Source organism: Mizuhopecten yessoensis, unplaced genomic scaffold (assembly GCF_002113885.1).
Source record: "Mizuhopecten yessoensis strain PY_sf001 unplaced genomic scaffold, ASM211388v2 scaffold2091, whole genome shotgun sequence".
Taxonomy (NCBI): Eukaryota; Metazoa; Mollusca; class Bivalvia; order Pectinida; family Pectinidae; genus Mizuhopecten; species Mizuhopecten yessoensis.
Genome location: NW_018404373.1, coordinates 335,269 through 350,956, shown reverse-complemented (window position 1 = coordinate 350,956; position 15,688 = coordinate 335,269). Strand labels below are relative to the sequence as shown.

Below are 15,688 nucleotides of genomic sequence, written 5' to 3'. Positions count from 1 at the left end.
TCCCCTTGTATCGTATCACATCAGTCAATAAGTCATAACTTAAAATTATGTACTGAAGTCATCTAGTTATGAATTTCAAATGGTCATTTACTAAACCCATAAAGTAAATTAAAAGTGTATACGAGCGTACCTCTCGGGCGCCAATTATCTATGATACAAAAAATCTACACACGGCAGACCGGGGCAAGTTTGGCCACCACTGATATATTTTTGTTCTTAAGCCTATACTATTTACAACTTTAACAAAATCTTAGCAGTTTAGTTGGCTTGGCATTCAGTTTGATTCACACGAAAAAAAGATGGCGAGGAAAACAAAAGAATAGAATTACTACACAGGAAAAAGATACTTTTGGGAGCGTAGTCTAGAAAGACAATCATGACCTCGCTTCTTTATAGTTACGCAAACTTTCTGTGAATAACTATCAATTTGGGCCCGGCCAGGTTCGGCCAATGATGCCGGGGCAAGTTCGGCCCATGCAGTTTCTTTATCGCATTCGTACCAGCGGTACCGATACGAACCTGCAATCGGGAATATTCGGCACTTTCTGTAAACGAGAAAATATTTTCGCTGTCGCTCTCTGAATCGTACCAAAGTGGATCCAACATGGCGGCACTGGTCTGTTGTCTTTCACATACATTCTTTGTTAAAAACCAGGCGAGGAATTATCATTTGAAGAAACTTTTCAGGTATCAATTTGAACTGAATACAAATTATTATAATAGTCTGAACTTGACGATAATCGTCACCGTAATCCAGTCATGCATTTGCTTGCAGTTAACAAGCCTGTGCCCTCGCGATCGGTGATCATATCATCATATTAACCTTTCAGAACCAGGCATTCTATACTTGATTTGTTTTCGGTAGGCTACTGGCGTGATTTAGGCCTACCTGGTCTCGTTATTGTTTTCCAAAATTAAAGTATGTAGACCCGCTTAAATTCGAATTTTGAATACACTCATTTGCAACATTGGTAAACTGACTTTTGAGAATGTTGATTAGGCAATATTTTTGTGTACCGCGTGGTCATGTGATTATGACCCTACTATTGTATGTAAAACAAAGAATTACATAAACAAGGTTCATTTGGAGGCAAATTGTGCTCCATATGATGACATTTAGCGTCAATACGGAGTTGGAAGTCATTTTGAAAGGCAAGGAACATTCTAAAATTCGAAAACCAGCGGTTTGAAAAAAGAAAAAAAAACCTTTTTTTTTCATCAAAAAGTTTTAGGTCGGGGGTAAAAAGCTAGGGTCGGTCGGGAACCCTAAACAGACATCTTTTTGTTTTGGCCTTACTATTTGTTTGTCATTTATCATAAGTATTGTTAGAAATTGACAACTTTCAAATGAGAAAGTTGCTGTGTGTGAAATAATTCTACAGTGTTATACAGTCAAGGGCGTAGCTAGGCCTCTATTAACGTGGATTCATAACTGTGCTAGGGGGGTCGGGGGGCCTGGCCCCCTGGACATTTTTAAAAACAATGGTGCAATCTGGTGCATTCTGGGCATTCTGAGGTGCTTTATTTAGTACTCGAAAATGGAAAGTTTTAGGATCTTAAATCAACAAATAAACCCTTTACTCGGCATATTTTTTCTCTTAAATAGACCTAAAATAGCAAACAAATACGAGCCCCGATAATGTTAATAATACCCAGATTATCTAACAGAAGTATAATTTTCTGTCCTTTTTGCCAGCGAACTCACTGTATTATTATATTTTCAATGTCAATGTCCATTTGTCTAACTATGCAACATTGCTCGTCCAGACAGACGTTCAGTGGACATAGTGGAACTCATGTAGTTTTTCACCCTTCTCATGATACTGAACTGCCTCTCAGTTGTGACTGTTGAGACCGGCATGGTAATAAGCCACACTACCAGACTTATGTAAATGTTGCACTAAGGTCAGAAGGCTTTGTTTCTTCCAAAGACCGGGCAACTTTCGAATTCACGTCTGAAGCTTTCACGATCTCCACTAAAGTCGTCATGAAATGCATCAAATATGGCATCTTCTTGAGCAGGTGTCTTCAATGGCTATTTAGTATAGAAACGACAAGGAACGTTTGATATAAGCATGCAGTCAAGTACGCATAAGGCAACTTTAGCTGAATTTTTGTTTGTTTGTCAGAATCATGTGGATTCAACTGCGTACTCGCGTATAGGCAGCTACGCGCCTGACAGTGTTGTTAGCCCCTCGCCCCCCCCCTCCCCCCTTCAAATATTATTTCGGTAAAAGTCTAAAAATTGCCGGGAAAATCTAACGTTGCATGCTTTATTGCGTTATAAATAAAGCCGATTCAAACATGGGGCGAGCTTACCCGACTGCCTGTTCGAACTTACCCCATGGCGTGGCTCGTTCGGCCATCCGATCTTCCGACAGGTAAAGTAAAATAATTCTTCAAAAACGGACGTGCTGTCAATGCCTAGAAAGACTTTCATAGAAATGGGACGAACTTGTCCCGGTCTCCCCAAATAGTTGTATCGGTCTTAAAATCTCATTAGAGCTTAAGGGTTATTGTCCTTGTCCTGTCTTGTCTTCTTTAAACAAAGGTTATCTTATTCTGAATCAGTAATATCTCATTCTGATTTAATTCTCAGTAAATATCAGAGATTAACAAAAGCTACGCTCTTTTAAGGCTAAACCTTTTCATATCCTATTGAAAGATGTATACCAGGACTGTAAGGTTAACATCACTGAGTTTTACCATTGATCGACTGCACGACCCGATTACTGCACAGAAGTGTTTAACACAGAATGTCGTTTGAATATGTCTGACCACTTTTATTCTCGAGCAAGGATAAGCAAAACTCAGTTGTTATAAGGAAATACATGTTACAGTCAAATAGAGAGAGCACTAGCGGTAGTAATGGACTGGGTGTTGTGACGTCATAATTATAAATGGCGAGATTGAAAACGGTCATCAATAAACCAGGTGTTTTGACGTCAGAACTGTAAGAGGTGTGTGGGTATTAATTATAACCAGGTATAGTGGCATATCTGACCCTGCCATACCCAGAGCAACGATGACACTCTCACTATTTATAAAGGAATAAACCTGACCATTAGTGGCGAAAGCCGTAGTAATCATCAGGGTGTTGTGACGTCATGATTAAATGGTAGTGTGAAATTAATTAAGCAGGTATTTTGAAGTCACTATTGAATGGCGAGTATGATATTAACTAACCAGGTATCTGTTTCAGTGAAAACCAGAATGATAACGTATTGGTCACAAATGAGTTATTCCAAAGAATGTAAACTATCCTACTGTGTATAATTTGCTATGTCATAATCAAAGCTATGGTATTAAGCTTAAGGCAGTCCCAGATATACCCAACAAATAATTAATGAATGTGGTTTAACCTACATTTGGTATGCACATTTCGCAGAATTAAAAACGTTCTGGCTAAAAGTTTGTGTTAATACATTCTGTATGACCAATTTGTTCAGAATTGGAAGAATGATGTATCTAATTCAGCGAAAGCAATACTTTATAGAATTTATAAAGAAAAGTGCCAGTTTGAAGATTATTTAGATCTTTTAAGTGATAACGAAAGCCATGTTTTGTGCAAATTTAGATCAACGAGTCATCAATTTATTACCGAGTCCGGAGGATGGAATAGTATTGACCGCCAAAATAGAATGTGAAAATATTGTAACAGCCAGCAAAGCAGGGATGGATTTCATTGTCCATCACTAGCTGAATTCAGAAAAAGCGTATTTAAATAAGTACTTTTATAATAGACCTAACATTTACAGTTTGGCGAACCGATAAATTCTAAACATGGACGTACCATTTGAAAAACTATGTGCATTTATAGGAATAATCCTCAATATTTTAAACACTATATAATTCAAGTGAGATTTTTAATTGATGTTTTTTGGTATTGGACTTTCAATGATTCGTTAAAAAAAGCTAGACATTGAAAAACATGTGGTTCAGTAGCACAGTTGCATCGCTGAGAATGTGTGATGGAACACGTACATTGTTTAATGAATCTGTAACCATCTTTCAACATACTAGGTAAAGTTATACAGGGTCACACGGAACATTGGAGTGTATGTTCTGTAACCACCTTTCAACACACTAGGTAAAGTTATACAGGGTCACACGAAACATTGGAGTGTATGTTCTGTAACCACCTTTCAACACACGAGGTACAGTCATACAGGGTAACACGGAACATTGAAGTTTATGTTTGTAACCACCTATCAACACACGTGGTAAAGTCGTACAGGGTCACACGGAACATTGGAGTGTATGTTCTGTAACAACCTATCAACGTACGTGGTAAAGTCATACAGGATAACACGACACATTGGTGTGTATGTTCTGTAACCACCTATCAACACTCGTGGTAAAGTCATACAGGGTCACACGGAACATTGGAGTGTATGTTCTGTAACCCCCTTTCAACATACTAGGTAAAGTCATACAGGGTAACACGGAACATTGAAGTGTATGTTTGTAACCACCTATAAACACACGTGGTAAAGTCATACAGGGTCACACGGAACATTGGAGAGTATGTTCTGTAACCACCTATCAACACCCGAGGTAAAGTCATACAGGGTAACACGGAACATTAGAGTGTATGTTCTGTAACCACCTATCAACGTACCTGGTAAAGTCATACAGGATAACACGACACATTGGTGTGTATGTTCTGTAACCACCTATCAACACTCGTGGTAAAGTCATACAGGGTCACACGGAACATTGGAGTGTATGTTCTGTAACCTCCTATCAACACACGGAACATTGGAGTGTATGTTCTGTAACAACCTATCAACGTACGTGGTAAAGTCATACAGGATAACACGCCACATTGGAGTGTATGTTCTGTAACCACCTATGGAGTGTATGTTCTGTAACCACCTATCAACACATGTGGTAAAGTCATACAGGTTCACACGGAATATTGGAGTCTATGTTCTGTAACCACCTATCAACACATGTGGTAAAGTCATACAGGTTCACACGGAATATTGGAGTCTATGTTCTGTAACCACCTATCAACACATGTGGTAAAGTCATATAGGGTCACACGGAATATTGGAGTGTATGTTCTGGAGTGTATGTTCTGTAACCACCTATCAACAGACTAGGTAAAGTCATACAGGGGAACACGGAACATTGGAGTGTATGTTCTGTAACCATATGTTCTGTAACCACCTATCAACACATGTGGTAAAGTCATATAGGGTCACACGGAATATTGGAGTGTATGTTCTGGAGTGTATGTTCTGTAACCACCTATCAACAGACTAGGTAAAGTCATACAGGGTAACACGGAACATTAGAGTGTATGTTCTGTAACCACCTATCAACGTACGTGGTCAAGTCATACAGGGTCACTCGGAACATTGGAGGGTATGTTCTGTAACCACCTATCAACGTACGTGGTAAAGTCATACAGGGTCACACGGAGCATTGGAGTGTATGTTCTGTAACCACCTTTCAACATACTAGGTAAAGTTATACAGGGTCACACGGAACATTGGAGTGTATGTTCTCTAACCACCTTTCAACATACTAGGTAAAGTTATACAGGGTCACACGGAACATTGGAGTGTATGTTCTGTAACCCCCTATCAACACTCGTGGTAAAGTCATACAGGGTCACACGGAACATTGGAGAGTATGTTCTGTAACCACCTATCAACACCCGAGGTAAAGTCATACAGGGTAACACGGAACATTAGAGTGTATGTTCTGTAACCACCTATCAACGTACGTGGTAACGTCATACAGGGTCACTCGGAACATTGGAGTGTATGTTCTGTAACCACCCATCAACACACGTGGTAAAGTCATACAGGGTAACACGGAACAGTGGAGTGTATGTTCTGTAACCACCTATCAACACCCGAGGTAAAGTCATACAGGGTAACACGGAACATTGGAGTGTATGTTCTGTAACCTCCTATCAACACACGGAACATTGGAGTGTATGTTCTGTAACCCCCTATCAACACTCGTGGTAAAGTCATACAGGTTCATACGGAATATTGGAGTGTATGTTCTGTAACCACCTATCTACACACGTGGTAATACTAGGTAAAGTTATACAGGGTCACACGGAACATTGGAGTGTATGTTCTCTAACCACCTTTCAACATACTAGGTAAAGTTATACAGGGTCACACGGAACATTGGAGTGTATGTTCTCTAACCACCTTTCAACATACTAGGTAAAGTTATACAGGGTCACACGGAACATTGGAGTGTATGTTCTGTAACCACCTATCAACGTACGTGGTAAAGTCATACAGGATAACACGACACATTGGAGTGTATGTTCTGTAACCACCTATCAACACTCGTGGTAAAGTCATACAGGTTCACACGGAATATTGGAGTGTATGTTCTGTAACCACCTATCAACACATGTGGTAAAGTCATATAGGGTCACACGGAATATTGGAGTGTATGTTCTGTAACCACCTATCTACACACGCGGTAAAGTCATACAGGGTCACACGGAACATTGGAGTTTATGTTCTGTAACCACCTTTCAACACACGTGGTAAAGTCATACAGGTTAACACGGAACATTGGAGTGTATGTTCTATACCCGCTTATCTACACCCTAGGTAAAGTCATACAGGGTCACACGGAACATTGGAACAGGGTAACACGGAACATTGGAGTGTATGTTCTGTAACCACTTATCTACACCCTAGGTAAAGTCATACAGGGTCACACGGAACATTGGAGTGTATGTCCTGTAACCACCTTTCAACATACTAGGTAAAGTTATACAGGGTCACACGGAACATTGGAGTTTATGTTCTGTAACCACCTTTCAACATACTAGGAAAAGTTATACAGGGTCACACGGAACATTGGAGTGTATGTTCTGCAACCACCTATCAACGTGCGTGGTAAAGTCATACAGGGTCACACGGAACATTGGTGTGTATGTTCTGTAACCACTTATCTACACCCTAGGTAAAGTCATACAGGGTCACACGGAACATTGACGTGTATGTTTGTAACCACCTATCAACACACGTGGTAAAGTCATACAGGGTCACGCGGAAAATTGGAGTGTATGTTTTGTAACCACCTATCAACACACGTGGTAAAGTCATACAGGGTAACACGGAACATTAGAGTGTATGTTCTGTAACCACCTATCAACACACGTGGTAAAGTCATACAGGGTCACACGGAACATTGGAGTGTATGTTATGTAACCGCTTATCAACACACTAGGTGAAGTCATACAGGGTTACACGGAACATTGGAGTGTATGTTCTGTAACCACCTATCTACACACTAGGTGAAGTCATACAGGGTCACACGGAACATTGACGTGTATGTTTGTAACCACCTATCAACACACGTGGTAAAGTCATACGGGGTCACACGGAACATTGGAGTGTATGGTCTGTAACCACCTATCAACACACGGAACATTGGAGTGTATGTTATGTAGCCGCTTATCAACACACTAGGTGAAGTCATACAGGGTCGCACGGAACATTGACGTGTATGTTTGTAACCCCCTATCAACACACGTGGTAAAGTCATACAGGGTCACACGGAACATTGGAGTGTATGTTCTGTAACCGCTTATCAACACACTAGGTGAAGTCATACAGGGTTACACGGAACAATGGAGTGTATGTTCTGTAACCACCTATCAACACCCGAGGTAAAGTCATACAGGGTAACACGTAACATTGGAGTATATGTTCTGTAACCACCTATCAACACATGTGGTAAAGTCATACAGGGTCACACGGAACATTGGAGTGTATGTTCTGTAACCACCTATCAACACACTAGGTAAACTCATACAGGTTCACACGGAATATTGGAGTGTATGTTTTGTAACCACCTATCAACACCCGAGGTAAAGTCATACAGGGTAACACGGAACATTGGAGTGTATGTTCTTTAACCACCTATACACACCCGAGGTAAAGTCATACAGGGTCACACGGAACATGGGAGTGTATGTTCTGTAACCACCTATACACACCCGAGGTAAAGTCATACAGGGTCACACGGAATATTGGACGGTATGTTCTGTAACCACCTATCAACACACGTGGCAAAGTCATACAGGGTAACACGGAACATTGGAGTGTATGTTCCGTAACCACCTATCAACACACTAGGTAAAGTCATACAGGGCAACACGGAACATTGGAGTGTATGTTCTGTAACCCCCTATCAACACATGTGGTAAAGTCATACAGGTTCACACGGAATATTGGAGTGTATATTTTGTAACCACCTATCAACACCCGAGGTAAAGTCATACAGGGTCACACGGAATATTGGACGGTATGTTCTGTAACCACCTATCAACACACGTGGTAAAGTCATACAGGTTCACACGGAATATTGGAGTGTATATTTTGTAACCACCTATCAACACCCGAGGTAAAGTCATACAGGGTCACACGGAACATTGGAGTGTATGGTCTGTAACCACCTATCAACACACTAGGTAAAGTCATACAGGGCAACACGGAACATTGGAGTGTATGTTCTGTAACCCCCTATCAACACATGTGGTAAAGTCATACAGGTTCACACGGAATATTGGAGTGTATGTTTTGTAACCACCTATCAACACACTAGGTAAAGTCATACAGGGTAACATGGAACATTGGAGTGTATGTTCTGTAACCACCTATACACACCCGAGGTACAGTCTAACAGGGTCACACGGAAAAAGGGTGTGTATGTTCTTCATCGAATTCGGCTATGCGCTTTATAAAACAACTGTACCTCAGGAACACTTGAAACCCGTTGTTGACTGATTTCCAAAATATATGATTCCCCAGCTCTGATAGAATATTTTTCCACTGAAGACCTTACATTTGGCGGGAAGATTACACGCGCAGTGAGAATGAATTTCATTGATGTTTCAGTGACCTATTTTGCTAAAACCCCGGAGTTATATTAGTAGATTAGGTTTCCACCTTTAGGTATTTGAATCTGTACTTGAGTGATACAGACTTCCTATGTCTGAAAGAGGAATCTTACGGATTTTTTAGGGTGGTAAGGTCAAAATCACGTTGACCCTGTGTGGAAAATTGTTTTCGATTTCTAAAAAAATATATTTCCCTCTGGTAAAAATATTTTGAAAATTGACATCCCATTTACCGAAGCTGTTAGGACAATTCAACACGTTAATGATCTCGTTGAATCGCGTTTGTTATCTCGTTTAAACGAGATGACCGTTTCCATGAAACACGTTAGTATCGCGTTTAAATGAGGCATAGTCTTCTTTTAAATTGAGTATAATATGTTTCCGTTCTTCTGATTGGTCAAATACACACCCTAAAACTACTCGACATCTCTGATTGTCCCCGTGACGTCATTTACATCTTAGACGCAGGTGGTCGCTGTTAGCTGCTTTTATGTTCAGATGTAAAGAGACACGAATAATTATTCTCATTTGTCTGTCAATAATTTCAGTGACTTTCCTAGAAGCTTTTCATTTTAAAATATCATTAGAGAAAGAGGAAATGGAAATACTAATTATAAAAATGTCTATCATTATTCTCCATCTCCATTGTAATTTTCTATGGGGTTATTTGCGTTACTTTCGAGAAACTGATCATATTGATTTTGTAATGGCCAGCGCCTACCTCTTATTTATGAAGCCTATCATCTCATTCGACTGACGTCACACATACGTCATCAGGTTTTTTTATAGGCTTCATAGTTGATTTAATTAGTGTTAACTACACGAGTCTTCTACTTCAGTGTTTTTCCAAATCTAGGCTGGCCTGATGGTTCTTTTTATCTCCATTCTTTCTCATTAGAAAATCTGTGTGTATTAACCGATCGAGTAGACGTCTTCCATCATAATCTCCCCTAACACTACTTAAAAAGACTTTTGACTAAAATTCCTATTTTGCGAATATCTTTTTTTCTCTCACGATATCATGATGATATTTCTTAAACACACATATAAATGCATTAACAATAACCGGTATAAGAGTTTGATAATTTTAATTGACAATTAAATAACGATTTGTTTTATAAGCCTCCCTCACTAAACTGTGTTGAGGTGACAAACTGAACCGGGATTAACTTAAATACATTTATAATAGTCGGCAGGAACGTAGTCTGTTTTTCTTTATCCTAAAACAATGACACATCTTTAATGATGTCGTAATTACTGTCGACAAACCCATTTTCATCTGGCAGCATGCTGTCATCTTGGTCAGGTTCTTGAGTGGTTTACTTACGACAAGTATAGTTAAATTAACCGGATAGAAGATTTTAAAAACAAATATTGAACTTCAGAAAAAGTCAAAGTTGAAAGAGAAAAAAATAAAAAAGGACAACAATGACAATCAAGGTTCATCAGGTTCTCACTCTTCATACTTTTATTATTTAGTCAAAGTTAATATGACCTCTTAGTTAGAGTCTGACGAGTGGACCATTTGTACCATTTCACCCAAACCACATCACTACTCGGTTGTAAACACTAACTTTATTTTTTGTAGAGCCAGATGTAACTGGAGAAATCGAAAAAAAATCAAGACAAACTGTCACATCGTGATCATCTTCGATTTCGACTCGGCCCATTTCTACCAGATGAGCTAAAATTCTGTTTTCTGGACACAGATTGTTTCACGACATTAAACAGTATATGGGGTTCTCAACAAAATCCATTTTAACTTGAATTTATTTACCAATTTCTGTTATAAGCATCATATGTGTTAATTGGGGGCTGTCTTTCTTGGTGCAGATTTTTTCAATGTTCATGCTCTACCATAGCAACAAAATTGCGTTGCTATGCAGGATTAGCCAAAATATGGTGTTTTAAAACAATTAGTAGAACTGAAAGCCCCCGCATGTGACAAACAAAAAAAATCCTTTCTACGAATGAACACTGGTATGCCAATTTTAACCATGTACTGAAAATTATTGTCAACAGGGTTGACAGTTCGTAGACCATGGCTTACCTTTAAACAAATGATCAATTTTTAAATCATGGTTGTTTTCTTGGTTTGTGATATATAATCTTCGAATGTATGCATAATTTGATATCAATCTTGTGTATTTAAAAGTTTTTCTGTGTAGTCTTTCTTACAATGAACTATTTTGTCACCAATACCTACGTGTGTCACAAAAAGCGCATTTTTACAAAAATTGCTTTGCTTGAACAAAAAAAGCAACGTCTCCATGACAACGAAAAAAAATTACGAACGAATGTCTCCAGCTAGAACGGCACATAAGCGTCCCTCCTTATTACAGATCAAAACAGCATCCAAATTAGATGTCACTTAATCGTCCAATGTAGTGGTCACTTCAGTGTCCTAAATCAACGGTCAGTTTGGTGTTCTCAACAAGGTGTCACTTCAGTGTCACCAAGTAAAGGTCAGTTTAGTATCCCAAACTCGATGTCATCCCAGTGTATCAAACCAAAAACCATTATAGTCCCCCTAAATGGATGTCACTTCAGTTTCACCCAGTAAAGGTCAGTTTAGTATCCCAAACTCGATGTCATCCCAGTGTATCAAACCAAAAACCATTATAGTCCCCCTAAATGGATGTCACTTCAGTGTCACCAAGTAAAGGTCAGTTTAGTATCCCCAACTCGATGTCATCCCAGTGTATCCAACCAAAAACCATTATAGTCTCCTTAAATGGATGTCAGTCACTTCGGTGTCACCAAGTTAAGGTCATTATGGTCTCCCTAAATGGATGTCAGTCACTTCAGTGTCACCAAGTAAAGGTCATCTTAGTGTCCCCAACTCGATATCATACCAGTGTATCCAGCCAAAGGTCAATATAGTCCCCCTAGATGGATGTCACTTCAGTGTCACCAACTAAAGGTAGGTTTAGTGTATCCAACTCGATGTCATCCCAGTGTATCAAGCCAAAGGTAACTATAGTCTCCCTAAATGGATGTCATTTCAATGTCACCACGTAAAGGTCAGTTTTAGTGTCTTCAACTCGATGTTACCTCAGTGTATCCAACTAAAGGTCATTATAATCTCCCTAAATGGATGTCACCCCAGTGTATCCAACTAAAGGTCATTATAATCTCCCTAAATGGATGTCACCCCTGTGTATCCAACTAAAGGTCTTTATAATCTCCCTAAATGGATGTCACCTCAGTTTATCCAACTTTATAGTCCCCGATTATACAAGATTAGGACAAAAAGTTCAAGCAATTTGTCATATGTCGTATAAACATACTGATAAGATATCATACGTTTTTTCAGTCATTATATAAATTATATTTTGTAATAAATATGATTATGTAAGTTTCAGCTTTTTCTTGAATACATTAAACCCTCATGCTACCAAAATGAGCTCAAGGGTCTGGCTACTACACTGAAGTCCTTTATGATTAGTCTTTGGGTCCCTTTAACCGTACGAAAGTGTACAGCAGTATTGTTTTTCCTCATTTTATGTACTGTTCAACTGTCTGGAGTGAACCTAGCAACAAGTTATAAAACTACCATAGTCTCTATAAAGGACTTGGTCTTATAAGGAACTGAACTCTCCAGTAACGGTTTTCCCTTAAACAGAACTGGGAAAAATGAAATCCAGCGTTAGAGCATACAGTAGTGTTGTTTGTTTTAAAGTTTGCTTCTGAAATCTAATTTCCATTAGTAGCACTGTATGGTGGGGATCATAAAAGGACAAGCAAGCATAGATCAATCAATATATGAAAGAGACAGAGATCGACAGATCCCTGGGAACGCCTACGCCTTAATCGTCATGGAAGCTAACAACGAATTGATCCTGCTAGTTAGATAATCGGGAATATGACACCTTTTCCTAGTGTGTATTAGTACCTCAGGTTACGAGCACGGATGGCAATAATGAAATGCGTGACTTCAACATGATCAGTTGCTTGCAATAATGTGCATTCATCCACCGGAAGTAGTACAATTTGAGAACCGGATATAGGTACATTTTGTAGAATGGTTCAAATTGATCACAATGTGCAGGTGATCTCGTTAAATTCATTATGAAATGTGAACCATTTTGCCTTTTCGTTTCAATTTAAAACTACACATAATAATCAATTACTAATTTCATAAAGCTAAACTGAGTATATTTATAATTAGTGTGGGCTATTAAAACGAATACCAAACATAAGGCAAATCTATAAGAACAATAAACATTTAGTTAGTTGTACGGAATAGTGACGCTTGGAAACATGAAAAACGAAATAGGATCGGGTTGAACATGTAATGCAATGAGTCATATATCTAGATGTTTGTTGTTGATAACGAACAGCGTATCAATTAAAACCTATTTACTGAGCACAACATTCTGCGATAGGGTTATCAGAAACTAAACAATCAGAACTTAGAGACCCAAAATTGAGAGAGGCCTGGCAAGAAGAAAGACGCATGCACCAAAAAGAAAACCTTGTTGTGCTTGCTGTTGCCAATATCAGCCTATTGCAATCATCCGTATGTATAAAACTTTCAATGCAAAAAGCTAACATAAACGTGAAAAAAAATCCAGCGTATTCTGGTATACGTATAGTGTGCCGAAGATATTGAACCTCTTTCTTGTTTATGTATTTTAATGCCAAGAACTGTGTTTTTTTTATAGTTTTCATGCATCATCATTGCTCGTACTCTTGGAGACCGATTTATTTAATGATATATCTTGCGTGTGAGGAAAATCAAAGAAATCTGCGATAAAGAGATTGTATCATTTCCTTGCCTCTGTGATACCGAAATTGTGTCAAATAGATTATTTACAAAATGAGATTTCGTGACGCTTTGATGTCTTTTGTGAAACCGTTACCTTTTCGTCTACAGCATAAGATTTCATGACATACTTTCCAATACTTTATAACAGCTGTTTATCTGTGTTGATCACACGATCCCGAAAGCTGTGATTTCCCTTGGTAAGACAGCTGGCCCGCAGGTACTCACGCGCAACATGTACCCTCCTCAATGCGACAGTACTTCCGGTTTTAAATATTGGCGGGAACGGTTGATGGGAATATGATTGGGAAATGAGATACACAGTCTATGGAGCTTGGTGGACTACCAGGTGAACCGCAAGAAAGGTTTGTTTTGATGTACGCCGTGATGACCAGGAGACCAATAGGGTACGTACGCGCGTCGACTGACAAGCTATCACATCGCGTTCATCGATCGATCGACACACGCCGAACCTCTCGAATAACTACATACATGTAATCTTTACCTTTGAAAAACTGTTAATGTAGAATTCCAGGTAATAACCAAGGGTTGGATATTGCCGGACGAATTATCGCTCTCGCCTGATCGCATCAGGTGTGATTAGCCAGGTGAAATCCTTAACATCTCCGAGGTTTACATCATTACAAGAGGTTGTTTACCATCACAGCCCCGGTAGATACCAGCTTCTGTTAATACCATTTAGAGGATACACGTTTTTATCAATATCATAGAGTGGATACAATATTTTGATAATACTTTACTCTGCGTGCGCGTCCCCTACTGTGGTAGTATACATTATTAAGGATAAAATGAATTCCTCTCGAACGGTTTTCGCCTAAAGACGTCTAATCCTTGCGTTATTGATGCGGGTGTATTTGTACTGAAAGGCAAGGGACGAGGATTTGGAGGTTTGTATGGAACTTACCGTTGTTGTGCAGCCGAGCTTCACTCTATATACACGGTAAAAAGTAAAGTGATACCCGACCATGTGGGTCCTATTATAGCAACCACAATACGTGACATTTACGTGTTAAGCAATTTAAAAACAGTTCTTATCTGCTGTCGTGTATTGGACGTACATAAGTATACTAGGGTTACTTTCTAAATATTGACACTTCGGTTTGGACGCGTTCTCAGGCGGCTTCCCCTTGTATACAAACACGAGTTTTCTGTGTAGTTTACATGATCATTTGATCAAGGCATACATTTACTGGAAAGCTGGAGTGTATTTGAAGCACATTTCACGTCAACGCATATCTGGAGGACAACATGTGGTTGTGCACTGTTTAACAGTCAGTGCCAGGTGACAGCATGCTTTCACAACCTTCGAAACAGTAAAATGTTATCAACATGGATGCTTTAAATTTCCAATCGAGCTCTGGGCTTTATCAGAAGCCACTTCCTATTTAGTGATGTCTAGCCCGGTGAGACAGTTACAGAACCGACGCCTCCCCCCTCTCCCGGGGGCTGGGCCGATCAGACACAATAGTGCTAGTAGTGAGACGCGCTATTCCTCCACCCCTGTCCCCATCAGGACGGAGTCACGCTACTCGGGTAAGTGAAATCTATTAATTTCCGCTGTCGTCGCCGGTGACATTAAATAAAATGTTATGTAATCGGGTGATGTCTTATACTATATATAGATAATTATTCACTGTATATAGTATGTATATTACGTATAGTTATTTTGATATTGTTATGGTCAATTATGTTGAAATATTTAAATAGACATCTCTTCGATTGTTTATATAAATATAACAGTTTTCTCTCCTCAACTTCAATTGATCCGCGCACGTAGTGTATGAAACTTGGACATACATGTTATTTAAAATTAATGATTTCGATTGATGATATCTATTTTTTTCTAAAAATTAATCTGATGTGGTAAACAAAAGTCCAAACCTAGATGTTTGAAGCACGCCTTAACATCTCTCAACTGCACAACGAAAATTTAATATGTTTAAGTGTTTGGCCAAAACAATAACAAGCCCTTCACAAGAGAACATTGTAATAATATTAAATTC

General features: G+C 39.1%; 1 protein-coding gene across 3 annotated transcripts in view; it reads left to right on the top strand.

Annotated features, from left to right (window-relative positions):
* The window catches only part of LOC110445147 (probable 3',5'-cyclic phosphodiesterase pde-5), a 107,865-nt gene that overhangs the window by 1,133 nt on the left and 91,044 nt on the right, over nt 1–15,688 (top strand). The window contains exon 1 of one of the 3 annotated variants that reach the window (XM_021489572.1): nt 14,433–15,218. The exons of 1 other annotated variant lie outside the window; for it this stretch is intronic. In XM_021489572.1, the coding sequence (XP_021345247.1) occupies nt 15,077–15,218 (142 nt within the window). In that variant the 5' untranslated portion in view covers nt 14,433–15,076. Of the gene's footprint in view, nt 1–14,432; nt 15,219–15,688 lie in introns of those variants that run through there. One more of the 3 variants, XM_021489573.1, reaches the window with a different exon arrangement.